This window comes from Erigeron canadensis, chromosome 9 (genome assembly GCF_010389155.1).
Source record: "Erigeron canadensis isolate Cc75 chromosome 9, C_canadensis_v1, whole genome shotgun sequence".
In the NCBI taxonomy this organism is placed as follows: Eukaryota; Viridiplantae; Streptophyta; class Magnoliopsida; order Asterales; family Asteraceae; genus Erigeron; species Erigeron canadensis.
The window spans coordinates 35,268,870-35,296,663 of NC_057769.1; the positions used below are offsets into that span (position 1 = coordinate 35,268,870).

The 27,794-nt window shown below is 33.1% G+C and overlaps 5 protein-coding genes across 5 annotated transcripts; 2 read left to right on the top strand and 3 right to left on the bottom strand.

Moving 5' to 3' along the window:
- Nucleotides 1–2,958, top strand: LOC122581162 (uroporphyrinogen decarboxylase). Its single transcript, XM_043753329.1, has 6 exons — nt 1–235; nt 438–568; nt 862–972; nt 1,057–1,245; nt 1,681–1,806; nt 2,336–2,958. Exons 1-6 carry the CDS (start codon nt 136–138, stop codon nt 2,849–2,851), a joined length of 1,173 nt encoding a protein of 390 aa, XP_043609264.1. The 5' UTR covers nt 1–135; the 3' UTR covers nt 2,852–2,958.
- Nucleotides 2,959–3,557: 599 nt separating this feature from the next.
- LOC122581163 (protein NRT1/ PTR FAMILY 2.7-like) lies at nt 3,558–6,724 on the bottom strand. The gene is made up of 3 exons (XM_043753330.1): nt 6,617–6,724; nt 5,720–6,482; nt 3,558–4,424 (listed from the first exon to the last, which is right to left on the bottom strand). Exons 1-3 carry the CDS (start codon nt 6,684–6,686, stop codon nt 3,590–3,592), a joined length of 1,668 nt encoding a protein of 555 aa, XP_043609265.1. The 5' UTR covers nt 6,687–6,724; the 3' UTR covers nt 3,558–3,589.
- A 3,504-nt stretch (nt 6,725–10,228) lies between these two features.
- LOC122582446 (tetraspanin-3-like) lies at nt 10,229–15,490 on the top strand. Its single transcript, XM_043754837.1, has 2 exons — nt 10,229–10,841; nt 14,926–15,490. The coding sequence occupies exons 1-2, from the start codon at nt 10,329–10,331 to the stop codon at nt 15,271–15,273; spliced, it is 861 nt and encodes a 286-aa protein (XP_043610772.1). The 5' UTR covers nt 10,229–10,328; the 3' UTR covers nt 15,274–15,490.
- A 417-nt stretch (nt 15,491–15,907) lies between these two features.
- Nucleotides 15,908–19,275, bottom strand: LOC122581546 (ATP synthase subunit d, mitochondrial). The gene is made up of 5 exons (XM_043753776.1): nt 18,984–19,275; nt 18,232–18,313; nt 17,266–17,330; nt 16,811–16,897; nt 15,908–16,263 (listed from the first exon to the last, which is right to left on the bottom strand). The coding sequence occupies exons 1-5, from the start codon at nt 19,152–19,154 to the stop codon at nt 16,162–16,164; spliced, it is 507 nt and encodes a 168-aa protein (XP_043609711.1). The 5' UTR covers nt 19,155–19,275; the 3' UTR covers nt 15,908–16,161.
- Nucleotides 19,276–23,073: 3,798 nt separating this feature from the next.
- On the bottom strand, nt 23,074–27,525 carry LOC122581319 (elongation factor 1-beta-like). Its single transcript, XM_043753529.1, has 6 exons — nt 27,333–27,525; nt 27,125–27,244; nt 25,692–25,773; nt 25,232–25,346; nt 24,974–25,087; nt 23,074–23,424 (listed from the first exon to the last, which is right to left on the bottom strand). The coding sequence occupies exons 1-6, from the start codon at nt 27,416–27,418 to the stop codon at nt 23,261–23,263; spliced, it is 681 nt and encodes a 226-aa protein (XP_043609464.1). The 5' UTR covers nt 27,419–27,525; the 3' UTR covers nt 23,074–23,260.
- Between the last annotated feature and the right edge of the window lie 269 nt (nt 27,526–27,794).

Sequence of the window (27,794 nt, forward strand, 5' to 3'; positions counted from 1 at the left end):
TTATTTTATCCAAACAACTTCCTCTTTTAACCCCCATTTCTCAATTCCTTGCCTTCTTGATTCATCAATCAATCACTCAATTCTGAAAAAACATATCATTTTCTCAAACAATCACAATAAATTAAAATAATAATAATGTCAATCATGTACAGTGGCGGCTGTTCCGTTCCGTCATTCTCTTCAATCTCTGTTTCCAATTCATCTCGTCAACGCCTTCCTAATCGCATCATCTGCTGTACTATTTCTTCTCTTCTCTAGTTCTCTTCTTTATATATATATATATATATATACACAGTACATAATTTATTGTTAATTATTATTAAGTTTATATATATAGTTGTGACTTGTGATGAAAGAAACATTTTGTGAAATTATTATAATTGAATGTGATACTCGTACATACTTACGGTTGGAGATATGTATATATAATTGAGCAGCAGCAGGAGCAAGTGTTGCGGAACGAAAAGCGGTGAATACGTCTGAACCACTGTTGCTGAATGCGGTTAGAGGTAAAGATGTCGAAAGACCTCCTGTTTGGCTTATGCGACAAGCTGGCAGGTACATGAAGGCAAGCTCTACTCCCCCACCACATTTCCCCTTATAATTGTCAGCACAAACGAATGTAGTTTCGTATGTCGTAACAAATATTGTTATTGTACGTCGTCTTTGACATCCTGTAACATTTAGTAGAAATGAGTTTTTGGATAGCAAGTTTTGAAAGCTTGATAGTTACAAAAAAGTACAACTTTTTCCCCAATGAATACACTAGTCGAAAGTAGAATACATTACTATGTATTTTGAGATTGGACAAGTAAATTTTAAGTTCAATTTAGGGTCTTATTCTTGAATTTCTCGTTGCAGAGTTATCAAACCTTGTGTGAGAAGCATCCGTCCTTTCGTGAAAGGTCTGAGAACGTTGATCTTGTTGTAGAGATTTCTTTACAGCCCTGGAAAGTATTCAAGCCTGATGGGGTAAGACGATCATCAAATATGTTATATTTTTTGTAATAAAGCGAATGTTGTTGCTGCATTATGTGGTATTAATCATGTTTGCAGGTTATTTTGTTTTCAGACATTCTTACACCTCTACCGGGAATGAATATACCCTTTGACATTGTCAAAGGTAAGGGTCCCATAATATTTGATCCTGTGAGCTCGGCTGCTGATGTTGATAAAGTGACGGAATTCACTCCTGAAGAATGGGTTCCATATGTTGGGGAGGCTCTCACAATTTTGAGAAAAGAGGTATTGTTTTTGTATGCCCTAATTCAATTCTGGTAGCATTAGTTTGTACTTTTGTAAGGAAAAAAGTGATGTATGTCAATCCTGGTACGACCCTGTGTGACCTATATAAAATCTATATGTATTTAAAAAAGATATCTACAAGGGAGCTAAGATCAGGGTGACATCGGGTCATCTGGAGTTGGGTAAGCTCCTCAGGTTAGGTAGTTTTGCTTTTTTTTTCTAACCGAAAGTTCTAACCCAAAGTGTTCATTCTTTTGAAATTATGTAGTAGAAATCTAAATATTTTGAATCACCCGTATAAACTTTGCCAAATTTATCATCTGTAGCTATGATGTAATTTTATAAACTTAGCCATGCGATTTGGCCGTTTTGGCCACCTCTAGTTATGATATAAGATTTATAATATGGTTACTGTTATCTATGACTGGTAACCAGGTAAATAATGAAGCTGCAGTCCTTGGTTTTGTTGGAGCTCCATTTACCCTTGCATCATATGTTGTTGAAGGTGGATCATCAAAGCACTTCTCCAAAATAAAGAGGCTAGCTTTCTCACAGCCGAAGGTAAGTCATTACATTTTCTATAGGAATCTTTTTATTTCCTGACGGTATATCTTTGTACCATGAATGGTCTTGGAATCACAAATTAGTATGAAATGTTACAAGTCACTAGCATTGTCAAAACTGATAATCATGGTTATAATGTAATTATTCTCATTCTGTATGTTTTAACGTGTTTATGGGTAATCAATTTGGGTTAGTTATTTAAATAAGGGCGCATTAGCTAGTATGGACAAATAGCATGAAAACCATCCAAAGTGTATTCAAGAGGCAAAAAAGCTCTTTTTATCTTTCAGTTTGCAACTTAAATATTTATTTTGTAATATAGTTTCTATATAGAATAATTCAATTGACAGATTAATTATATGTAGAACTTAAGAAAAGAAAGAGAAAAGTGCCTATGGGACAACCCAATTTGACTCATTTTGACATGTACTAAAAAGTTACCCATTTTGACAAGAATTGATTGTTGACCCATTACTCAGCCCGTTCATAAATGGGGCATTCATGTAGCTTTTTAATCCCATTGTAGGTTCTCCATGCATTGCTTCAAAAATTCACAACCTCAATGGCCAAGTACATTCAATACCAAGCTGACAATGGTGCACAAGCAGTTCAAATTTTTGACTCATGGGCAACTGAGCTCAGCCCAGCTGATTTTGAAGAGTTTAGTCTCCCTTACTTAAAGCAGATTGTGGACACAGTAAAACAAACTCACCCGAATCTCCCATTGATACTTTATGCAAGTGGGTCAGGTGGGTTGCTTGAGAGGCTACCATTGACTGGGGTTGATGTGGTGAGCTTGGATTGGACCGTGGATATGGCTGAAGGCAGGAAGCGTTTGGGGACTGATATAGCCGTCCAGGGGAATGTGGACCCAGGCGTGCTATTTGGATCAAAAGATTTCATCACCAATAGGATAAATGATACCGTGAAGAAAGCAGGAAAAGGTAAGCACATTCTTAATCTTGGTCATGGTATCGTTGTAGGTACTCCAGAAGAAAATGTTGCTCATTTTTTTGAGGTTGCCAAAGGACTTAGGTACTAAAAACAGAGTGTTTTGTGTAGAAGACTAAAATTCATTGTATAACTCTACTTGTATGTTTTAGTTTTGGGTCTCCCACGAAGTTATAATATCTGTCAAATTTTCAACTAGTTATCGAAGCCTAGATGTGAAGTGTTCGATATTCCAAAACATTACAAAGGCATGTATGTCTCACCACCATACAATACGAAAAAATTCAAGATGATATTAAGCATTCCCATTTTTATGTTAAACTTTTATGATTATTCCCATGTGTTTGTTGATCAGCACATTAAGGCAAAGGGAAATGTATCTAATATTTCTTCTTAATCTTTACATAACGATATAACAGCACCACCTGTGTGTCACAATGCTCTGGAAAGTCATGGGCCTTCATAAGGAAGAGGTAAATAAACAGATTCTCAGTTGATTCTTGGCCCAAGTGAAATTAAATTTGACTATATAAAATGTATTGAATCAATATGTACACATACAAACAGTCAAACCTGTCCTAGTTGACCTATGGTCTGGTTTGTTCGGTTGAGACCAAACCAGATACTGATTCAGGTCACTAAAGTGAAAACCTGAAGATTGATTTCATGTTTTAAAATCACCTTGGGCAATTTGTTTTTTTTTTTTTTTTTTTTTCTTTCAACCAAATATTTTACACGCGGACAATACAACATACAAGTATTCTACTATTCTTTATCCCAAACAACTTCTATCGTGCGGAATATACGTGTGTATGTGTATTTACATCACTTAGAAGGGGTTATTAGAGTTAGTGAGCTCCTCTTTTTCAAGATTTTGGTACTTGTATAGCCATGAGCATACCAGAAAATATCCGAAGTTGATCAACCCAACAATAGTGAACGCCCAATATACATTATCCATTCTCCCATCATTAATACCATCAGGCAACCATCCTGTTGTATTGCGTATGAAATCAACCACCGCACTACTCAAATAAAACGCTATCCCAATAAGCATCGACACCATTGCAGCTGCTGTGCTCTTTAGTGACTTTGGAAACTCTTGGTAATATAATGACACTTGACCGGGGAACATAAAAGCTTCGCCAACACCTACAACTACTAATTGTGGAACCATCCAAAATGCTGACATTGGCACAACTGAGTTGCCACTAAGGTTGTGAGTTCTAGCCGTTGAGAGCCGTTTTGACTCAACCAGGGCCGAGATGGCCATGCTTGCAACGGTGAGAGCATGACCGACTCCTATTCGTCTTAGAGGTGTGGGTAAAGTGCCAGTTAGTTTTTGGAATGTGGGAAGAAGGAAGCGGTCGATTATGGCTAGAGAAAGGGAAGTGGAGATCATAACGAAGACCATCATAGTCCCGGCTGATAATTGGAAGTGTGGTCCCATATGGCGGTCCATGGCTAGAGCTTGGAGGACAATTAGGCTCATTTGGCAAGCTATAGGGGTGTGCAAGAGTATACCAGTTGTCCAAATGGGAGAAATTCGGATAATGGATTTAAGATCTTCTACTTGTTGCAATGTGCATAGATTCCATGGTTTCTTGATTGAGCCATCTGAGTTGGTGTCACCTTCTGTCACTAGAGCTGCATGATTCAGGAACCTGCATCATTTCATCTTAGTTAACGGCGTTCGCTCACACATCTTTTGTGTGCAGGTAAAGCATTTGAATATACTTTTATGATAAGATAACATGATATAAATTGCAACATCTTTGGTTTTGAAACAGAACAAGCTAAATCAAACAAACAAAATTTACATATTCACAAAGTGGACCAGCCTAAAACCGGTCCACTTGACCCAAGCTAATGGTATGACTTATGAGTAAGATTTGGGTTTTTGTTTTGGGTTTCTTTGGTTGATAAGATTTGGCCCACCCGTGTTGCAAATGGAAAGACTAAAGAGAATGCCACATTCACTGCTTCACACTCATTGAAACATGTAATGATTGTGATGTGCGTTTCTAATCATTCTTACTTTGCTTCAGTACCAAGTATATATTGCTAATCATTTAAGGTTGAACCTATAAGGATATGATAAATCTTCTTGTATTATTCTAAAGGACAAATTGTAAAATCTTAGCGTTTGGAAATATATCAAACCATAGTAAAAAAATATAGTATGTATCCAATTTTAAATGGATATGTATCCAACTTTTGACTGTTCTATGCACCCGGATACACTTGATGTCAATATAGGTTGTCACGTACTCACGTCTAGTTTCACGCCATAAAGCTTAGAAGGTTTTGTTAGTCGGATTCGGATACATGGAAAAGTAATTTTAAAAACTGGATACACAATAAACTCATTTAAACGTTCAATATGGAAAAGTATTGTTTTTAAGCTAATAGTTTAACTAACTCAAATTCAACCCCCACCCCCCTAATTAAAACCCAAACCCCAGAAATCACTCTTTCTTAACACTACTGTATATATAGTTTCTCTATATCTTCATGATCATATATGCACATAGTAGGTGCCCCACATGTGACATGTACCTACATCTCAATCAGTCTTTCCTTGGTTGGTCAGTTCGATCAACTTGATATTTCTTTATTAATATTCCTACAATCCTACTAAAAATAACTACAACTATATATATGTTAATTCGTTGAATGATTTAATAACTGGTTAACAAAACATGTGTTTTTTGGCTCCATCCGGAAATGTTTACTTTTCTTATCACATTATATTAATTAGCACGGATAATGACTAAAAGATACTTTTCAACGAATGATAAACTTTGATAATTTTTAAGTTCTATATATCGTTTGCGTACGTACATATTTTGCTATCATAGCTAACACTTTATAAATTTGATTTATTTTATTATAAATTTGGGACTAACATAAACCATTTTGCAATGTAGAAAATGTAATTTGCTTTGAAGATACTTACTTGAAGCTGTTTGTTGGAGTTACTCCCATAAACTTTGTTTCTCCAAGCTCTGGCTTTTGACAATAATCTTCACTCTTTAATGACAAAGAAACTTTCCTTTTCCGGAAAGCTGCCACTAAAACACAAGCCAGCCCGGTAAACGGGCTGCCTTGTGGCTTTAGTAGTCTATAATAACGTCTACCCAACATAAAAACGGCTAACCCAACAAGGTTAGCCGCGACACTTAAAGAGTATCCTAACACCCAACTCACGTTGTCTTCGATATAAACTATCCCCACAACACTAACTAGTGTCCCAATGTACATGGTACAAAAGAACCAATTAAAGAAAACCCCTTGGTGCTTTGGGTTGTCAAATTGATCCGCACCCATTGTAGCTAACGTGAACCGTGTGCCCGCCACCCCAATACAAGGAAGAGCCAGACTCGTGTACAAGATCGCGAGTTGAGCTTTTGATGGGCCAATGCAAAGGCCCGACCCATTATGATCACATGGTGTGGGCCTTAATGAATTGAGCATTGAAGTTGAGGTTAGTAGTAGTATGCCCAATAAAGATACAAATGAAGAAATCAAAATGACTAAATATGACCCAAAAAATGAATCAGCTAGTATGGCCCCTATAATTGGGAACAAGGTCATGCAACCATTGACAATGGTTGCAATTTGAGCAGCATCGATGTTTTTCACGTTAAACTCGTTGATTAGATACACGATAAGATTGCTCGTCCATCCTCCCGCGGCTATTGTCAAACACCCCATAGTTGCTAGATTTCAAACAAAAGCAAAGGTATTTAGTTTTGTTAATGATAGCTCTAAAGAATACAATTAAATTCGTTAGGACATGTATATAAGTGTTGTATTATATATCAAACATAACAAAAAGGGCCAAACAACATACCTATGAGGAAAGGAAAGGTGATCCAGCCACCTTTGGTGGATGCACTAGTTGGTTGTAGTCCTGCATCCATTGTTTTTGCAAGTTATTATTTTCTCAAACTTCTAATGATTTAAGATATTAGAAAGAGTGTGTGTGGGACAATGAGTCTATACTATGAGTTATATATATATACTTATACATATATCCAACCATTGACTAATTGATGTGAGGTAGGGCCTATGCAATGAATATTTTGGTATGGGCTTGTTTGTTATATTAGAAGACTATAAACAATAAGTGAATGATTAAGGGGGTGTTTAGTTGTTAGCCAAACTTCATGATATATAATACAAATCATATAAACATATAATAATAATTAAAATTTACGATTACGATTATGATTATGATTCTGAAACAATGAGTAAACTGATTCAGAAAAAGAGTTTAGTAGGTGGGTGTGGATTAGTTTTCTAGCAAGTCATTTATAAAAAAAATCCTTAGTCCCACTTAAAAGTATACTAGTTTGAATTCTCAAAGTCTTTTTATGTAAAGTTTGACCTTAAAAATTTTGATTTTATTATATAATAATTGATAAAACTTATATCAATAAAAAAACACATCAAAACCTTAATTAATCAATATAACTTTCATCAAATATTATATAACACAAATCAAAATATTTAAAGTCAAAGTTGATAAAAAAAGACTTTGAAAATTCAAAATGTGACACTTTTAGTGGGACGGAAGGAGTAGCTATCACCTCTTATGTCATACTAGATTTTTTCATTTTTAGCAATTTGGTGTGGACCGGTTTTGATTATCGGACAATATATATATATATTTTGAGAAAAATAAATAGCGTAAACATCAACTTTATTCAATTTATTTAAACAAATTTACATCTAGAATTTATATACATCACTTTGAAACTCATATTCGAACAACCCTCAATAAATTACTTTATAATGTGGACCAACAACTAGATTTGGACAATCAAGCAGTCTTTTAGTCGAGTAGTTATATCAGAAAATATTTCATGATACAAGGACGAGGTCTTGTAAATTTCATTCTTTTCGATAAAGTTCAATAGGTGACTAAATTTTTTTGAGTAAAAAATCACACAAACTAGTCACTCTAATTAATCGAACTCGGATAAAACTCAAAGATGTATCGGCCAGTTAGACTGATCAACATTTGTGAATAAATTAATTAGTATTTCGACATGTCGCTTGGTCAAATAATGGTTGGGTGGGCCGCCAATTAGTCTGATGTCAACGAAGTGTCATACAATGCGAAGAATGATAGAGATCTTGGAACAAATGTTTGTATTACACCAAGCAGAAAAGGTTTTTAAAAAAATGATACCACTACAAAATAACACAGGATAATGATCATAAAAAAGTAACGTAAAATTAAGATCAATATTGATATTGTATATTTGTAAGTCTTAGTACTCAATATACACAATCCCTCACTTTTTCACTTTATTAAATATTACTTCGTTTAATCGTTTCGTTTTATGGTTGAAACATGAGTACATGACATACAATATTAGGGATTGGTTATTGTAAAATAAGTATTAAAATAAAACAAATAAAATAAGATCTTGACTTTTAGATCATGATTAAATTGATGCACGAAGATTCACAAAGCATATAATGTACAGTAATTTTCATGATACACGGTAATATCAGTGAAGAAAAAACCTATTGTTTTATTTGTTTTACATTAATATTTATTTTTTTTACCTAAAACCTACAATATTATTTACTTTGGAACAAACTTGAAAGTTTGCTATTTATAACGATACAAAATTTGAAATTTAATTACCTATGATTATACATATTTTAAAGTATACTGCATATAATGGTACAGATTTCGAAAGTTGAGTACCTGAAATTATCAAGTTTACTAGTTGACTCGGTAACCGGTTATCATACCACTTATGCTTGAACAAATCCTGAGAGTTTATTACATTAAATATATTAATATTTTATCGAGTACATTACCTGCTTTGCAACAAAAATAAAAATATGAAATTACTTTTTGGCATTTATCCAATAACATGTCTATGAACTTTTAAAAGTTGATGTATATAACCAAAAGTAACATGCCATCAATCGATTTGACGAAACCACTATATAACAAAAGATATGTATTTGCCGAACGGATCATGACTGTTCGCTAAATGTTTATTACGTTTACGGCCCTAACCAAGTGATGTATAGTGGTTAATTTTTTGATAATTGGGTTGGGCTGTTATTATTGAAACTTATTTGACAAAATAATGTTGTTAGTTTCTTAGTTTGATGCATATAAAAAGTATGAACGGTTTAACACTTTAACAACACAATCTTGGATTCTTATTTTTCTAGATGAAAGCAGCCCGGTTGATAGCAATGTGGCCCATACTAACCCGTCACTGTATAAAGTTTAAAAATGAACTTCATCAAAGCCCGTCACTCAATAGCCCATCAAAATACTCGAGATGTTATTGTGTGATGTGCAATCCAAATTAATTTCAGTCCATTAAATTTTTAAAATGGTTTCGTTTATGCCAGTTAGACAAAAAATGTGCTTGAAAGAATAAAATAACAGCCTCAAAATGCCCTGGCCAAGCTTCTTAATCTGACACAATCTATATTCAAATTAGGCAAGTCGAAGATTTTATATAAACTTTCAAAGAGTTTATTGTGAGAAGTTTCATCAATGAAACTTCAACTGATACAAAGATGTCAAATACGTAAAAAGCTAAGATGTGAAATAACGCTAGCTTACAATTAAACCGGTTTATCTTGCTTTAATGGACTAAATGTTGTTGACATGTTCAAGCCAAGCAAGTGAACTATTCCTCTTTCAATTTTGTTAGAAACCTAAACTCTAAATTGCATTTGAGAATCATGGTTTCACCATTATTCAACACTAATATTTTCAAAAACCATTTTGTAAACGAAATAAAAATCGACCCCACTTTGTAAAAAACTCCACACATAAATATAAATAGAGATGAGATTTTCTCAAAGTTAATTAAGTTGGGAGATCTTAGCACTTGATCTAAATTTAAAGATCGCGATTGTTGTAACTTGATTATTTTCAAGCTATAATTGACAATAATTTTTGTTTGTACTATTAAATTGAGTATATTTAAGAGAACGTGACTTTTCTACTTGGATAGGTCAAGCTATACGTACCTTATATCATATAACTTCTTTTTATCCATTTAACGATTGGCATTTGTGAATCAAACAAACTTATGTTACACTTACTCAAATACAGTAACTGAGTAACAGACAAAGTGATAATAATATAAAAATAAATATTATAAACTTTATGTCAAATCACACTAACTTTATAAACTCCAACATTCGTTACATGTAATAATTATAAAACTTGACTAAAAACATAGCCATGACACCTCACCTGGCTATATATCACCCTCATCGACATCACACAAATATCCAATTTCATTATACATAACCTCAATGACACAAAAACCCTTCATTTCCACCATTCACACTTCCCATCCCAACCCCATTTTCGTCATTTCACACACATACTTTCATCTTCACACTCTTCCCTCCATCAAAACACCACACCACATATATCTCATCACACACACATGTTATAACTTATATAACATAAAATCCTCAAAACACTACATCAAAAAAAAAAATAAACCATATACAAAATCTTTATAACAAAAAACATATAAATTAAATTAAAAAAAAGAGCTATGAGGACAGCTAATCATCTAATAGGAACGTTAAATTTCATAACATTTCTATTATCAATACCAATTCTAGGTGGTGGAATATGGCTAAGCACAAGAGCAAACAACACCGATTGTTTGACTTTTCTACAATGGCCATTAATCATAATTGGTGTCGCAATTATGGTGATTTCATTAGCGGGATTTGCGGGGGCATGTTATAGGAACACATTTCTTATGTATTTATATCTTTGGGCCATGTTTTTTATTATTGCGACACTACTAGGATTTGTTATTTTTGCTTATGTTGTTACGGATAAAGGGTCGGGTCGGGATGTTTTGAACCGGGGTTATCAGGATTATTATTTGCCTGATTATTCGGGTTGGTTGAAGGATCGGGTTGCTGATGATGGGTATTGGAGGAAGATTAGCTCTTGTATACGTGATTCCAATGTTTGTAGGAAATCGGGTCGGGTTACGGGCGGGTTCCCGGAAATCGCTGATGCTTATTACCAGCGCAAGTTGAGTCCTATTGAGGTCAGTCACTTGCTTAACTTAATTGCTTTCCTTAAATTAATTATAGATCAATCTGTTAATTCTTTGGGTTAAAAGTAGCTTGCATGAAAAAATTTGTAAATTTTGTTGACATAATTTTATTAAAAAAAATTGTAAAATCTTTGTAGACTTATTTTGAGGAAATAAAGATAGACAGTTAGACACCCAGTGTCCCTGTTATAATTTAATTTGAATTATTAAAGTATCAATTTTAATATTTCAACGATAATATAAGTGATGTGATTATGAGTGACGTGACGTAAGATTTTTTTTCAACGATGATACAACGATATATCGGGTTAAAGTTACAAAAGCTAAATTTTAACATTAACATGTTAAATAAAATAATAGTTACTTATGACGAAATGCATCCTAGAGAAAGTTTATTACACTGTTGGTTCCTTTACTTTATATAACACTATTTGATACTATACTTTAACACATATCAACACATGATATATACTGTACATAATTAAATGGATAAGAGTATATTTAGCCGAAGACACCAAATTTAGGTGTTGAAAAAAAAAAGGATCAAATTTATTTGTTCATAGTTGTAAACTATTATGTTATGAATGCGTATAGAGTTAGAGTGACATGTAAATATTACTCGGTATAATATATTTCAGTAGTCTGGCTAAAGTTACTATAGCTGATATTTTGTGATCATTGATAATAATAGAGTAGATATAATTAATGCAATGTACTTCGTAATATTAAAGGTTTTTAAATAAATAAATTATAGCTAGAAATAAACAATAAATGTAAAAGGAACGGTGACCACTTGGAAGTTGCCAAGAGATTTGAGAGTTAGGTACGTATAGCTAACTCAAATAAAAAAGAAAAGTATATATGTATCTTGCCACAAATAATATCTTGGTTATTGAATGACTAACAATGGATCAGTCGTTGCCTCTATTGTAAATAGATGTATTGACAATGACATTTAGGTCCGTCCTGCCCGACCCAATATCAGTCCGATCTTCGGGTTACTTTCTCAGTTTTCGGGTTTGACTGATTTGATCTTGTCTGGTTCGGATTTTGACCCGATTTCATTTCTAGTGTATATGTTCTCCACACGACATACTTTGGACTCGGCTTTTGTTTCATTGTTTGTTTTTTCGCCGACCCGCCTTTTATTTTATTGGCAATAAACAGAAAATATATCCATTGGTAATTTATGTGATTTTATTTCACTAAAAGGAACCTTTTTATAAGTCTTTGGATAAGTTACATATTCGGTTGTAAGGATAATGGACGTTTAAAAAGGTTTACACGTGTTGACGAGACAATGTAGGATGACACAAATTGTCTCAAAATAGACATTTGGTACTACAATAATTCATCGTATTTTAAGTGTGGTTCACGGGTCAATTTCATGCTAAAGTTATCTCTAGAACTAGAATTCAACATTTATACTTCATAGGTATACTATTATCATTTCTGTGTTTAAAAATGGCTCCAAAATGTTCACGAAGACCAACTAAAAAGTAAAGTGTATAGCAATACTATTATATTTTATTGGCGTGAACAAGTATTTGGAGATGGGTCCATATGATTTTAGGTAACTTTAAATAAGTTACTATTTCGAATGGTTTTGAAACAATGAAGATTGTTGTGGAAATTAATGTGCGTAGGCTTAGGAATTATAGGAATGAGTTTGATGAATTGATGGCCAATTTGTTGTGGCATGTGAGGGTGTTGACTATTAGTGAAGTCTAGCTTTCTCATGAATAGCAAAGTCTTCAAATATATGTAAATCATTTTTTCAAATATATGTCTTCTTATTTTGATCATGGTAGAATTAAAAATAGTTGACGTAGACATTTTACCAATTAACAATCTAAAAATTCAAATGATATTTGATACAACTAAAAATTTTAATATCTGACAAAACTAAAATTATAAGATGTCGAAAAGATTAGTAGAATGATCTCTGGCGCTGAAAGCTCAATAAACACAGACGAACACGATGCAAGGCATAGCATAAATTAAACCTCTGATCATTTCATAAACATATATGCTTGACCTTTCTCGATGCTTTTTTTGGGTGACTCATCAACCGACCAAGCAGTGATCGATGACAGAATGGTACGAACTATTGGACATCAATGGTATCCGAGTGCGCCTCTTCACGGGGGTGATTTAAGTGCAACGAAATGCCTTAAGAATATGGTTTGTGAAGCATCTGGCTTACCGGTAATTTCCCTGCGTTGATTCAGGAGCCTTCTTCTTTAGTCTAGGATTCTAAAAAAAAAAACTTTGATACGAATACTAACTGGAGGGACTAATATAAGATACATGAGCTACTAGATATGAAGCACTAATATATTTTAGCACAAGTAATATAGTGGCCTTTGTACCTACATTCATAGGTTGATTATACGTGTAAAGCATGTAACTATGTAAGATTGTATGACTACATGCTTCACATGATTATACGTTTTATGCTTTCGTGTTTTGACATATATAATATATGTGTGCATTTACCCTTACGAACACCACACACTTACTCTCCCATACTCGAGTCAGAGGTCCTTTGGAAACCGTATATTTACTCATAAGTTAGGATAAAGTTGTGTAAATCTCACATCCACATACTCTACTCGTGACGGAATTATATCATTTTTATTAACATTAGTAAAAAGATAGTCTGCCACAAGATAGCATTTTTCATTCTAAATGGGAAAGAATAGTTTAACAAGTGTTTTTGTAGTTCAAGCAAGGTTTCTCCTCCACGCATAACAGTTGACTTCCATTCCCGCCTTTCTATCACTTACTATTAGTAGTATATTTATTTAATAGATTTTACCAAACATATCCTTAACCGTTATATATGAATAATTTTCAACCGTCATATACAACATTTTAATGTGTTTTATTGATAGGCATAAAGGCTATGAATAACAAACTCTTAATTTATATTGATGCATATTTTAATCAGCAACAGATTTTATTATAAGTAAAATGAGTTTTTATTAGAACAAATTTGAAAAACTTGTGTAGGAAGTGACTTTTATTCGGTTACTTGGTCAAAGCAGCAAAGATCCCAAATCTCAACTGCTTCCGGTTACTTCACCTATGCATTTTCTCTTGTGACCTTTTTCCCTCTTTCAAGCCTCATTTCTAGTGTCCAACTTGTTATTTTGGCTTATATTTTACTTATCACACTTCACCATATCATCAAAATATTGATTTTAAAATTTATATGAATGATTGTTGTGACTACATAGATATATTTTAATAAAGTTTAAACTTAACTCTTACAACATTTTCTACATAACACATTATTATGAACTTGAGAGATCTCAATTATGTCCATCCTATCCTATTGGTATCCCATTGTAGTCATTAAGTCATGTATATACAGACAAGATATTCTCTTGTCAAATAACCAACATGAGATTGTGGGCTTGAAAAATTTGGATTTCTGGGTCAGCCAAGGATATCATAATGAATTCAATTATGATAGGGATGATGTTGAAATAATTGCTTTTTCTTAGTTGGTAATTGGGCCCCTTGTCTTTCAGAGTATTAGGCCAGATGCTTTTATAGTTTTTGGGTGGTTTGGTTATAAAAGAGTAAGGACTAAGGAGCTAAAAGTGTCCAATTAGGCATCATAAATAAGCAATTGATAGATAAATGATTCAAACTTATGACACTTTGGATCTGAGACTTTAAAAGTACTTTTGGGATACCCTTTTAGCAAGAAAGAATATGATCATATATTCATATGACGACAATAATATGTGAATGCATCATGCTTTTTAAGTTAAACGATAATTTATATATACAGCTTATATATAACAGATATATAAGTTGTAGCTATCTTTTTTATTGTTTCGGTCTTGATCAATCTTTACCGAATCAAATGTGTATGTTTATACATTATACGTCCCAGCTTCAGATTTTAGGCTCAACGATCTTTCAACATAGATCTAATATCCGTTTAATTGTTGTAATATTGGAAGAAAGTCTTATTCTTACTTTTGCATATTCATAGATATTATCTCAAATGCATAAACACAGAGATACCATTTCATTAATTTTTATGACTGTTTTTTAGTCAGGGTGTTGCAAGCCGCCAACAGAATGTGGATTTACGTACATGAATGAGACAACATGGAACGTTATTGATTCAGCTTCGGCTGCGAACAATCGCGATTGCAGCAGGTGGAGCAATGACCAAGAACAACTGTGCTACAGTTGTAACTCGTGCAAGGCTGGAGTGTTGGCTAATGTGAAGAAGAGTTGGAGGAAGGTCTCCATTATCAACATTGTCGTTCTTATCATCTTAGTCATTGCCTACGTTGTTGCTTGTGCTGCTTTTAGGAATAATAAGAGGATGGACAATGATGAACCATATGGAGAGACCCGGATGGAAAAAGCCAGGCCTAGTTGGATACGGTTTTAGTCGCTATGTAAAAGAAAAATCAAATGCTGCTTTTATTTGATTGTTGGTTCTGTTTTACTTTAGGTTTTTGAGGGCATTTGCAGAGTCAGAAATATACATGCATATATTGTTTGCATATTTCGTGTTTTGTCTAAAATTTAAGGTCCATATATGGCTTAGTACTTGAACTGTATGAGTGTAATCAATTCAAATTATGTGTATATTTTCTTCCGGCCCAGTCTGTTTTTCTTTTACCACATTTCAGAAATCTTCAATCTCAATTAGTATATCAGTTGCATATTGAAAAGGTGTACCAGTCGTATAATAGCTTAGTACACCCTTATAGGTCGCTTAGTTGAGCAAGATTTCTTGCAACAATTTTGCCAGCTCTCATGGGCTCATGGCTGAACCAGAATCTTAAGTCTCACTTAACTGCTCAAGCTTGCATCATGAATGCTCCTCGAGCTATCACAAGAAATCCAACCTTCGTGGTAGAGTTAGAGCTATCACAAGCTCGGTTAGTTTAGCAACAATTATCTACTTGTCATAAATATATCGAAACATAAACTTGATTAGGAGATCTTTTGGTTCCATAGCCATTAGCCAATGATTTATCAAGAACAAAATTAAAGGTTATTCAAGACAAACAGAGACATTGTGGAAGCAAAATTAAAGCATTACATGTAAAGCAGCAATTGTATCCAACATGACAACTTATCCAATCAAATTTGGAAATTCAAAGACTTGGGGTAAATTTCGTCATCATGATTCATGATGGAGTACAAACTCCATATAATTTCCTCAAAACAAATTAAAGACCAGCATCTTTGTTTCTCTTGCCTTATTTCTATATATGCGAAAACATAAAGAACGGGATTCAAATTGCTTCATGTGAATAAACCATGAAAATTAATACCCCCAATAATCATTTCTGATTTCATCATCAAATCTCTTCTTCAGATCTGGGTTCTTCTCAAAGTACTCATCGGCAGTCATGGTGCTAAGCTTTTTCTGTAATGAAAAAAGTAAATCAAATTCCATAGCAAGAAACACAAATAACTAATGGAAAACCATGCAAGGAATTGAAACAAAAGTAAACTTCTCCCCAAAATCAGAAAAAAGTTATATGATTGAACTGTTTCCTGCAAGTGTTTGGTTAACTTTGGCAATGAAAAAAAAATTATCGGGTGGATTTATGCAGAGCCATGAACTGGATAAAGGTATTGGCTAAGTGATTTTTTTTGCAAAAATATTCTACCTTAATACAGCCATACAGGGTTCCTATTCTATTGGAGTATTATATTGCGTATTATATTTACTCAATACACAAAGCTTTAATTAAAATGTTACATAAAAATCACCCATACAAAGATATATTTATAGCTTTTATATTCACATATAATAACTCAAATGGGTCATGACTATGTTTTTAGATTGGCTGTTCATGAAAATCAAAAAAAGTAAGCAAAGGCTGATCCAACCAACTCCTTGTTGACCTGAACCCACTTAGCTTATCTAACCCAACCCACCGACCCACTTTGCCGCCTATAATTATTACCTTCAGCTCTTGGACATCAGCAATTTCTTTCTCTAGTCTTTCAGATTCCTTCAGAGATTTCTGCTCGGCCTCTTTCAATTCCACCAACTGCAATTTCAAGATTACAAAAAAAATAAGATGGCTTACAAATAAAAGTTAAGAGACCCCAGCAAGCATTGGGTATTGATATACACAGCAAATTTCCTTAAAGATATATAAGCACTAACATAGCTCACATTTTCATAAAGAACAGTCTGTAGGTAGCCATTTAATTTCTTTAACTGATGTATGTTTCTTTCATAATTAATAGTTTCATTCACATCCATGGCAGAAACAAGAATAGATTAAACATAAAGGATGGCCTTCAGCTACAAGGCTTTGGACAAAAACAAGGAACACATTACCATATCACTAACTTGTGTACAAATACCTGGTTACCCTTATTTTAGTACTAGATGCCCTATACAACTTCTTACCAGTGCATCAAACTTAGGCTTGTACTCTGGAGTAGTCTTATCAACAAACTTGGGGATTTCAACACCTGTAAAAGGATATGGGGTCAGCACAGCTTTCCTGGAGATCGTAAAACTTTAGTAACAACGACCAAATAAGAATAGAATCAGAAATACAGCATCTACTCTCAGTTTCTAGTAAAAATAAACATGTTCAATAATGTTTATCTCTTCCAATTGAAAAGAACTATATTATACAGTTTTTACATCTCCTAAAAAACTGATTTACAAGCTTAATTGCACATTTAAAGTATTTCTCTTTTGTTAAAAACATAATAGAAGTACTTGGTTCACAATTAGTCTAATAGAAGTATATATCTGTGACACAGTAATATGAAATTTTGACATAGACAATAATATATTTTCTACAGAGAAACATATATTCTAGTTAGCATGTTAAGTGAAAAACAGTTGATCATTATGCCATGTACATATATCAATAATGAACAATGCCTTCAACAATCAAAAAAACAGTTTTTTGACAAATAATCATTAGAACTTTAGAAGTAAAAACACATAATATTGCAGATATCTCTTTAACTTAGACGAACTCACACTTTTATTTTTTCATTTCAACATTATTTGAGCAAGTAATGAATCCAAAATATGAAAACTGACGAGGGTCTCATCATTGAAGTTTTACATTTGCACAGAAGCAGCATAATTACTCAAGCTCGTGAAAACAAAACATACTTAAATTTGCATAACTAAAAAGACATGAAGAGGGCATTTTCACTAACGGTGCAAAAACTCTTGATTTCCTCATAAGAACAAAAATCAAGAACATTGAACACCAATTTTATATGCGGGAGAAAATATTAAAATAATATATACCACTGAATCCCACCCTGTTATTTATCAGTTAATCTGTTGCCTAAATGGTCTATGCAAAGGAGTATTCAAGTTAAACATTGACATAGTAAGACATACTTTCATAATACTCTTTGTAAGAATCGACTATGCGTGATCCAAGCCCTTTTCTGTAGTACTCCCAGTCAATGGTTTCTGGTTCCTGTATTATCCAACAAAAAATCATTCCAATTAATTTATAAGAACGCTGATCAAACATATAAAAATCAGTTGGATGCCAGAAGTACGAATCTCAAATGTTTAATTAACAGATGCAAAAAGTAGCACTTTTATTATTCCAAACTTGAAAAACAAATATCACACGGCAATTAGATTTAAAAAGCTTACGACTTTTTCAGCACCGAGCGGAACCCTTTCAACTCACATAAACCATAACTAATACTGTCATAACAACATGTACATCTATAGCATCCAACTCATTAACATCAACAATTATATAATTACACATACATAATACATTTTGAATAATCAAATAGATCTGATTGAAAGATATAGATACAATTCATCACAAATCCCACCCGAAATTCCTCAAATTATCGCCTAGTCGAAAAATACGGACATAAACTAATCATCAGTTTCCTAGTTACAAAATAAAAATCATATCAAATATTCAAAAAAGACGTATATAAAAAATCTAACATTTGTATAACTAATCCAAATGGAAATAAATGAATAAAAAAACATTCATTTAACTAATTCATAGAAACCCTAACTATCAAATCAAAACATAGATCTAATCCTTGAGCACAGATATACAATATATATATATATATATATAGATACAGATTATAGAAATAGATAAGGGAATATGCCTGACTAAATTTGGTCTGGAGGGTGGAATTGACTTCTTCAAAAGCGCGACGGAGAGAAGAAAACTCTTTGCGAGCTTCATCGGTGACGATCATTTTGGCCATGCCTTCCCAATCGATTGATTTTGAGGCCTTGAATGCCACATCAGCGACTTTCTTACCCGCTCCGCTCATTTTGTCTTTTTGAGAAAAAAAAATAATATGGATTTAGATTTGGTTCTTGAATAAAAGTATGTAACAGAGATAGATATATCTGCTGCTAATGCTTTAGGGGTGTTTTGGGGACTAGGGTTTCCCGAAATGACTTTTATTGACACGAATAAAATTGTAAACTAAATAAATACTGTATATATAATATAATTCCTTTCAAAAATAATTTTTGTTAAGACCCACACCTTTTGAAATGGTGTTTATTAAAAATAATTTTTGATTTTTTTGATAAGTGCGACCACGCAATGTAGCGGCAGTAACGGCAACGGCGGTGCAGTGGTGTTGGTGACGCGTGATGATGGCATCGACAATTGGTGTCGAGTGGTGTAAGTTGATGTTAAAGATAATAGAAATAATTTATAAGATAAAAACTTAGAATGTAAATTAGCAAGATAAGGGTTTAGGATTTAAATTATATCATTAAGGACAAATTTAGTAATTTATAAAAATACTTCCATAGTGGGGTGTTTATTAAGGGCAGTTTAGTAATTTCGCATGTAACTTTCTTGTAACACTTTCCATTTTGAGGGAGGTGGATAATTTTTAATAAGGAGTATATATAAGAGTTACGGATAACGTGAATTTTGTATAGCAAAAAAAAATTTATAAGGTGTGAATTACTCACGAATGTTTGGAAGTCAAGCATATATTATTTTTAAGTTTTAACCAAGTTTGTTTTAGAAGCCTTCTCGACAAACAGATCCTCTATATAAACTCATCAAAAAGAATACTTCAATCACCAATCTACCTAAAATGTACTAACTAAATAGAACTAAATAGTTTATCGATTAGTTGATAATAATCTTTAAAAGTAGCCTTTCTAGTTAGTACCTTAATAAGTCAATCATTTTATTGCAACGTAGTTAATCTTAATAGGCCATAGGCTTATGTCAATTTGTACCATAAGTTACGGGTCTATCAATCTTAGGGTGCATTGTTATGCAGAATAGGGGTGTTGAAAATAACCAAACCCAAATAACCCGATCTAACTCGAATGAGTTTGGGTGAAATGGGTTGGGTTATTCGGTTTACGGGTCGTCATTTGGGTTAACCCGAATAACCCAAAGCTTAATCGGTTTGGGTTACGAGTAAAAATTCAATAATTTGGGTCAACCCAAATAACCCGAATAAGATGTTTGTTTCTTTTATATATACTAATATATAACACATCAAATTTGTTTAAAATATATATTCTTGAATATTAACGATAAAACAACTATCTTTTCATTCAAGAATTCAAAAAACGCAAAATCATATGTGTTTCAACCGTTTTGGATATAAAAGTTTGTTAATCTAAATAAATATCAATATTATTTAAGTTTTTGAAATTGAATTTACATTGTTGCAATGCTGCATAACTAACAAGTCTTTTTAAGTTGCACGTAAATTTATCAATCACGTTTATATGGGTCACCCAAAAACCCGAACCTGAACAACCCAAACTCATATAACCCAAAGCTTATTTGGTTTGGGTTACGGGTTGATTTATAATTTTTCAAAACCCGAATAACCCAACCCATCAACACCCCTAATTCAGATTGAGCAAAGTGCATTGATTGAGCAATGTGCACCAATTGACTGTAGGGGTGTTCATTTGGTCGGGTTTTGGGGGAATAGAGTTATTCGGTTTGGGTTATTCGGTTTTTTAAGAATCAGTAAACCGCCTATTGCCCAATCCATATATGTGGTCACCCAATCCAAACCACCCAAATAAAGTTTGGGTTATTTAGTCGGGTTTTGGATTACCCAAATTAAAAAAGTTTTCAAGTTTTAATTTAATATATTTGAATAATCATGCAATCCGAATGTTAATGTACACCATTTTGTTTATTCATGATAAGGTTATTCAAATAACTACGTGTATTATTTTTAAATTATTTAAATAATTGAAGTTGTATTTATGTCATTTAAATTAGGTTATTATAGTTTTATTAAACATTAAATGCTTAATCGGGTTTCGGTTGGGGCCCAATTGAAAATTTTCTAAACCAAAACCGAACCATTTAACAACTTCCTTAATCGGTTTCACCCAAACACAAAACCAAATTCGAATAACCCAATCCAAATAGTACACAAGTCAAATGGATTGGGTGGGTTATTCGGTTAATCCGGATAATGAACACCCCTAATTGACTGTTGCTAGTTGTTAATGGTTTTTTTTCTAAGTACTACTCGTACCATGTAAAAAGTGCCCAAATAATAACTTACTAACATATTAAACCTTGAAGTTAAGGTTTTGATCGCTACACAATTTATTGATCATAATAAGCCATACGAGTCTTTCCATTCCCTTTCAATAGCTTTAAGTAGGTGATTGACTGTTGTAGTGTGATCATGATAAATAATAAACGCATGTCCGAAAATAATTTAACCCTATGAGGTCACACGAAATGACACAATAACTATATATTATTATTTAGTATATTAGAGTAATATATTAATTAATTTAATCACGAAATGATTAATTTAAATAAGTTAAAGGGTTAATTGTATTTAAATTAATTAGAAAGAGGTTTAATTGTGAAATAAGATAATTAGGGTTGGACTCTAATTGGACTAAATTGGGGCCGGTTTTTCTAGGCTCATTAGAGGCCTTAATTGACTTGTTTATCAAGTCATTATGCCCTAATATTTCCATATAAATAGAAGCTTAAATCTAAGGGTTTTAGCATTCATTCACACAAGGAAAAACCTCATGTGTTTATTGTAGAGATACATGGTAACAACTATGGTTCATGTGCACATGATACCATGATAGATCCCAAATTCTTTTCACAAGATGCAGTTACATGACCACAATCAGAAGTAGAGGAGGGAAAATAGGCGGATTGGGTACTGAGTCAACACGGGTAGTTTTTGTGTACGGGTCATATCAGAAATGTATTATGAGTAATTAATTCACCAAATACAATAATAACAATCATATCATTTCAATACTAATCTTATTATTTAAAATTAATTGATTTAGAAGGTTTTATGCATAAATAATCCACCTTGGGTGACATTTGACCTGTTCAACGCATCGTATTACATAAAGACATTTTATTTGTGTTTCCCACTTACCCGTTTGACCCGTTAGGAATATTACATAACCTATATAGAACCCATTAGTACATAAATGGGTCGAAACTCCCACCTCTGGTTAAAAGTAAGGGATGAAGAATGAAAAGCAAACCTACAAAGATACTTTCCCTGGACATCAAAAAATGCTAACAGAGCTTACCAATACCAAGGAATCTGCAAAATGTTTCAAATGACATTAAATCCTTCCTACATCCATAAACCATTATTACTTTCAAAGCTATTGACTCCAACCTAACGACGAATTAACACAAGACTGGAATATATGCGGCTTCATATTAATACATATACATAGACGTTATGACCAGAGAGTGAAGAAAAGCGAAACTACAAGAAGTTCATGGCGCTCCTACAACAAGATGCTTCCGTTGACCAAGTTTAAAGCCAGATAACCGAATAGTCCTAGAGTAACAGGTGAAGTGGCACCTATAAAGAAACAAACATACCACATAAAGAAGGTCAAATACTTAGGCACAATTTCAACTTAGTATGCCAAAAATATTTGTCAAAATTTATACAAGATCAGTAATTGTAAACCTAAAAATTATTTTAAAAAACGATTTAGAAGGTTTTTGGCAAGTAAAATATACTTTTGGGTGCTTTCGACTTGTTTGACCCATTTGACCCATTTAACTTTAACCATTGAACTGTTAGAAGTATAAAACCGCCTGAATTGACTAGTTCATAAGTAAACGGGCTGGAATTGGCACGCTTTTAACTTAGTTTTAAAAATCAATTCTTGGCTAGTTGGCTTTTTAAATAAATTGACTGGAGAGCAAGATAAAAAAAAACACGCTGGAAGGAAATCTAATGGTAGTCACAATAAACTTTTAAGCATTCAGTATTGATAGTTCCACATACAAAGGTAAGATCAAACAGAAATTCACAGAGATATAGAACGATACAAGGATAGAACAATCCCGACCAGCTAAATATAAGCAAAACTTGAACTTTGGAGCCGACGAACCCTATCTAAGCAGGGTTGCCATTTAAATCTTGTTAAATGCAACAATGTCACAGCTCTGAACATATTCATTGATTGGCTCAACTGTAAGACGCTCCTCTATGAGATCATCAACCGAAACAAGATCATCAATGATAGTCAACATGATGGTCAACTTCTTAATCCCATAACCGACTGCAACAAGTTTTGCTGTAAATGAAACAAAATAAACAGCGTTAGGAGGTGTTTTTTTAATTTGCTGATCCACTTATAGTTCTAGAGCTCCACACTACAAATTGCTTGTAAAATTGCAACAATGTTCTAAAGCTTAAAAGGGGTCTATGATGCTACGACATATATACTTGATCACTTTTCTATAGCTAAATGTTAGTCTTCTAAAACAAGTGAAGCTTTCTCGGTGTGCATGATGCTTTTAAAATGACTATGTGATGGTAAGGTTGGTTGTTTTAAAAAGGAAAGTGAAATTTCCAATATCCAAATAGCTTCCTACCACACAATCCATTCACATATTAAATACTCGTATAAGTCAACTATAAAGCTTATAACCAGTATTTTGAGCGTTGAGACGTATATGAAACTGATAGGGTGAGTTATTTTGAGAAATTATAAAAAAAAAAAAGAACGCGAGAACAAATATGGACCACACATTCTCTCTCTTCAATTAAATAATAAAACTCACCCAAATTATTCAAAATGTTTTATCTCACAAACCGTAAATCGTTAGATGAAACAAAAAACATGGTAGTCTTAAAATTTCGTCCTCTTTCATTAGAGATCCAATTCGATATACTTTTGACGACTTCTTAATTTTCGTTTTCTTTTTGGTATTTACACATGTAGGTTGAACAAAAATTATGATTCGGAACGGGCTTTGCCCTTAAGGATATTCATAAACCAAAGCTAGTGGGGGTGATAGGTCATTGAGGGTGATAGGTCATAGGGGGTGACCGGTGATGGGTGATCTACCTAACGGGCTCCGCCCTTAACCTTCATTGTTATGTACATATGTTCATTTACTAATTTAAATGTGAAAACAATGATTCTACACATGTGTAGGTACACAAGTACAAGATGAAAAAAAAAAACAAAAATTAAAAAGTCATCAAAAGTATATCGAATTGGATCCCTAATGAAAGAGGACGAAATTTTAAGACTACCCATGCTTTTTGTTTCGTCTAACGATTTACGGTTTGTGAGATAATGCATTTTGAATGATTTGGTAAATTTTATTATTTAATTGAAGAGAGAGAAAGAGAGAAAAAAAGGGTGGTCCAGAATAGTTCTTGAGTTCTTTTTTATTTGTGGGTTCTTGAATAACCCTTCCTCTGAAACTGATATTCTAAATGACAAGAGGCGTCAAACTAAAGTTCTAAACTTTTAAAGTCAGTGACTTATCTAAAAGGTCAATTTAGATTTTTTTTTATTGAAAATCAAATTATGAAATAAGCAAAATAGTGAACGGGCCAAACAGGAGAAGTTGAAAGTTGACTAAAGTCTACTTTTAATGCATACAAGCTCCTAAAAAGTTTGTAGCACATTTACTTGTTATAAGTTAAAACAGAACCCATTACTTAATTAAAAAAACGGGCAAAGATGAAATGAGTACCAACCCAATCCACCCAGCCCGTGTTGTCCTGTACCAGCAAAATAGCCAATTTAACCATTTGAGATGTCATCCAACCCCTCATCAGCCTATTCATAAAAAAAATGAATGCAAAAGTAAAATAGCAAACCATACATGCTCCCCACAGAAGCCCTGGCAGCTCAACACTACGAACAGCCTCCTCTAGCTTCTTCATGTCTGTCTCATCATCCCATGGCTTTATATCCATAAGAACTGATGACTTTCCACCTAAACAAAGTTTTATGCATGTTATTCATCTAATAAAATGACAAATACATGGCTCCTGAAATCGTAACTAATCCTCTAATACACCATTTCTGAAGAAAATTAATGCAAAAAAACACAAGATAAAGGCAAATAAATACAACTTACTCTCTTTCTTCTTTGTAGATGCTTTTGCTTGATCCCTCTCTTCAGCTGCCTTCTTTTCCTCTTCTGTCTCATCCCCAAAAAGATCAAGATCATCATCATCATCTGCTGCAAACTCCTGAGAAATCCACATGCACAAAAATCAAAGTTAAAAGAATGTGCAAAGCCACTTTGCTAACACCAAAAACTATTAGATTCTCATGCTAGAAGACAAATATCTGACCAAATATTACAGTATTGTCACAATCCGCCAAGTAGAAAAAAGTAGGTGACAAAATGCCCTAAACAATATTTTTAAAAATTCACCCACTTATTTAAAGGCACAACTAAATGTTCTACCATAACTATTGCATCAGGTTCTTACATGTATTTTTATATATTTATAACATGAAGTAGACATTTAGAATCAGCTGAAAGATTATATTAACTAAAAAAAAATCAACATAGAAGAAGTGATACATACCTTGGCAGCTTCCTTTGGGGGGGCAGCTTCTGCAGATGGAGCTTGAGCAGAGATACTCACTCCAGCAGCTTTACCAGGGAAACTACATAATTTAATTTCATAAAATAAGTAATAAATCTAACAACCTATATATGATCAAAGAAAGTCATCACAATTAACATTTCAGAAAATTAAAATAGTGGTGATGTACATTTTCCCTGAAAAATATTAAATTTCCAATATATTTGGATAATGAACTAAGCCGCAAAGATATCAAATATAGATACACCTTTCACCTAGGTCAACTATACGTCACAACAGAAGAGTAAAGGAAAACAATATATCGAGCTATTTTGGGCACCATACTCAAATCCTATTAATTTTTACAACTCCTTGACTACTTCTATCATCCGCGTTCCCCTTCAAAATGGCATACACCTCAGTTGTTTAGTGACACCAATTACAGAGCCTAATCTTTTCTCAAGCATGAAAGGCAGATGAAGTAGATATAATGATGAAAAGAAAGGGATGAGATTTAAAATTCCTTAAAGTTCTTGAGAGGAAGAAAAACAGTTAACAATCATAACTATTATATCAGAGGTAGTTTTATTCTTGATTTTGTTTTCTCTAAAACTTGTAAACAAATAGAAGAAAATAGTAGCTACAACTTCCCACTGGCCTTCTTTCCGAGTAAAAACATCCTGATATGATTTGCTTAGGTTCTATATTTCCAAAAATTTGACTACAAAAGTCAAAACAGAGTATAAAAACAGCCATAGCACCTTAGTGCCACTAACATAACACAATATGAAATACACAATCCAAAAACCATATATGACATTTTAATAGTTTTTCTCCCTCCCCAATTTCTTTCGAATCCTTTTCTTCCACTATTCCACATGCTTTTCAGTATTCGACAATCCCAATCTACCTGGCAATAAATCTTTTACATGACCCTATATAGCGAAGTCCACAACAATGAATTGCTTTTAGTTGTGTTACCGCTTACGCCACTCCTGAATTTCCTTTCCCATAATCTAAGGGCAAAAGTAATAAAAAAGAATTCCAGAAAGACATCCACATAATGTCTCAATCATGAGCAATTCATTACTAACTTTCAAGTACAACAAAGGGATATATAAAGAGTCCAACATCATCCTATCTTACCCTAAAAATGTGTTTACATAATACCTAGAATAACAAGCTAACTAACAGCTGAATCACAATCAATTTATACATTCATTTAACAACTAGCTCATATTAAACACACTTACCGACAAAATCCTAATAAACTTTAGAGTAATCGCCCTTTAAAAAGCTAAAGCTGTTTTCCAAAATCATAACAATTCTGATTTCTAAAGTCTAAATTATCAGCAAAATGTTAACTAAAAAACATGTAATTATATATATATATATATATATAGAGAGAGAGAGAGAGAGAGAGAGAGAAATACCTTGAAGCAAGCTTAGAAGCAACAGTGTCATACCACTGACAAGCAGTTGGGTATAAATCAGCACTTGGTTTTTCCAAAACAGCTGCATATACTTTCACATCATCTTTTGTAATTTCATCTCTATATATCAAATAAATTATACACATTAAAATCATTAAATAAATAAAAATAACAATATTATGTAAAATAATTAAATAAAAATACTGACCCAGAGATGAAGGTTTTTCCTGAGAGGAAAGATTCAAGGGATTTCAGGCCTGCTTCGGTGTGTAGATCGGAGAAAGTAACGGCCATCTCTACTGTATATGTATGTATAGATTGTACGTAGAGATGAGAGTGGCGGCAGAGAGTGTGAGAAGGAAGTACTTGAGAGATGTATTTATATTTGGACCGGGATTCGTGGGACACAAACCCTAGATCCAATGTAGCATTATCCTTTTTAGATGCCTCATTTTGTTTCTTTGTTTTTTTTTTTTTTCAAAATGTTTGATATGACTGAAATGTAAAAATGTAACCTAACATGTAACAATCGATACATTGTCAAAAATCAATACTGGTGAAATTAAGAAATTGAATAGATTATTTAAGTATTTTTTTTTAAGACTATGTATCATTACTTTTTTTTATATGATAAATTTTTTGTTAAGCAATATACTCGTATTTATATACT

Bases quoted from the DNA above. Each gene is read 5' to 3' on its own strand.
- LOC122581162 (XM_043753329.1), top strand. From the start codon at position 136: ATGTCAATCATGTACAGTGGCGGCTGTTCCGTTCCGTCATTCTCTTCA. The intron at 236-437 runs GTACTATTTCTT...ATAATTGAGCAG, and splicing joins TCCTAATCGCATCATCTGCT to CAGCAGGAGCAAGTGTTGCG. The intron at 1,246-1,680 runs GTATTGTTTTTG...ACTGGTAACCAG, and splicing joins TCACAATTTTGAGAAAAGAG to GTAAATAATGAAGCTGCAGT.
- LOC122581163 (XM_043753330.1), bottom strand. From the start codon at position 6,686: ATGGATGCAGGACTACAACCAACTAGTGCATCCACCAAAGGTGGCTGG. The intron at 6,483-6,616 runs GTATGTTGTTTG...TTTGAAATCTAG, and splicing joins CACCTTTCCTTTCCTCATAG to CAACTATGGGGTGTTTGACA. The intron at 4,425-5,719 runs GTAAGTATCTTC...GAAATGATGCAG, and splicing joins ACTCCAACAAACAGCTTCAA to GTTCCTGAATCATGCAGCTC.
- LOC122582446 (XM_043754837.1), top strand. From the start codon at position 10,329: ATGAGGACAGCTAATCATCTAATAGGAACGTTAAATTTCATAACATTT. The intron at 10,842-14,925 runs GTCAGTCACTTG...ACTGTTTTTTAG, and splicing joins GCAAGTTGAGTCCTATTGAG to TCAGGGTGTTGCAAGCCGCC.
- LOC122581546 (XM_043753776.1), bottom strand. From the start codon at position 19,154: ATGAGCGGAGCGGGTAAGAAAGTCGCTGATGTGGCATTCAAGGCCTCA. The intron at 17,331-18,231 runs GTATGTCTTACT...ATCCTTTTACAG, and splicing joins TTACAAAGAGTATTATGAAA to GTGTTGAAATCCCCAAGTTT. The intron at 16,264-16,810 runs GTAATAATTATA...TTTTCATTACAG, and splicing joins CTGATGTCCAAGAGCTGAAG to AAAAAGCTTAGCACCATGAC.
- LOC122581319 (XM_043753529.1), bottom strand. From the start codon at position 27,418: ATGGCCGTTACTTTCTCCGATCTACACACCGAAGCAGGCCTGAAATCC. The intron at 25,774-27,124 runs GTATTTCTCTCT...TAAATTATGTAG, and splicing joins GCTTCTAAGCTTGCTTCAAG to TTTCCCTGGTAAAGCTGCTG. The intron at 25,347-25,691 runs GTATGTATCACT...TGGATTTCTCAG, and splicing joins CCCCAAAGGAAGCTGCCAAG to GAGTTTGCAGCAGATGATGA.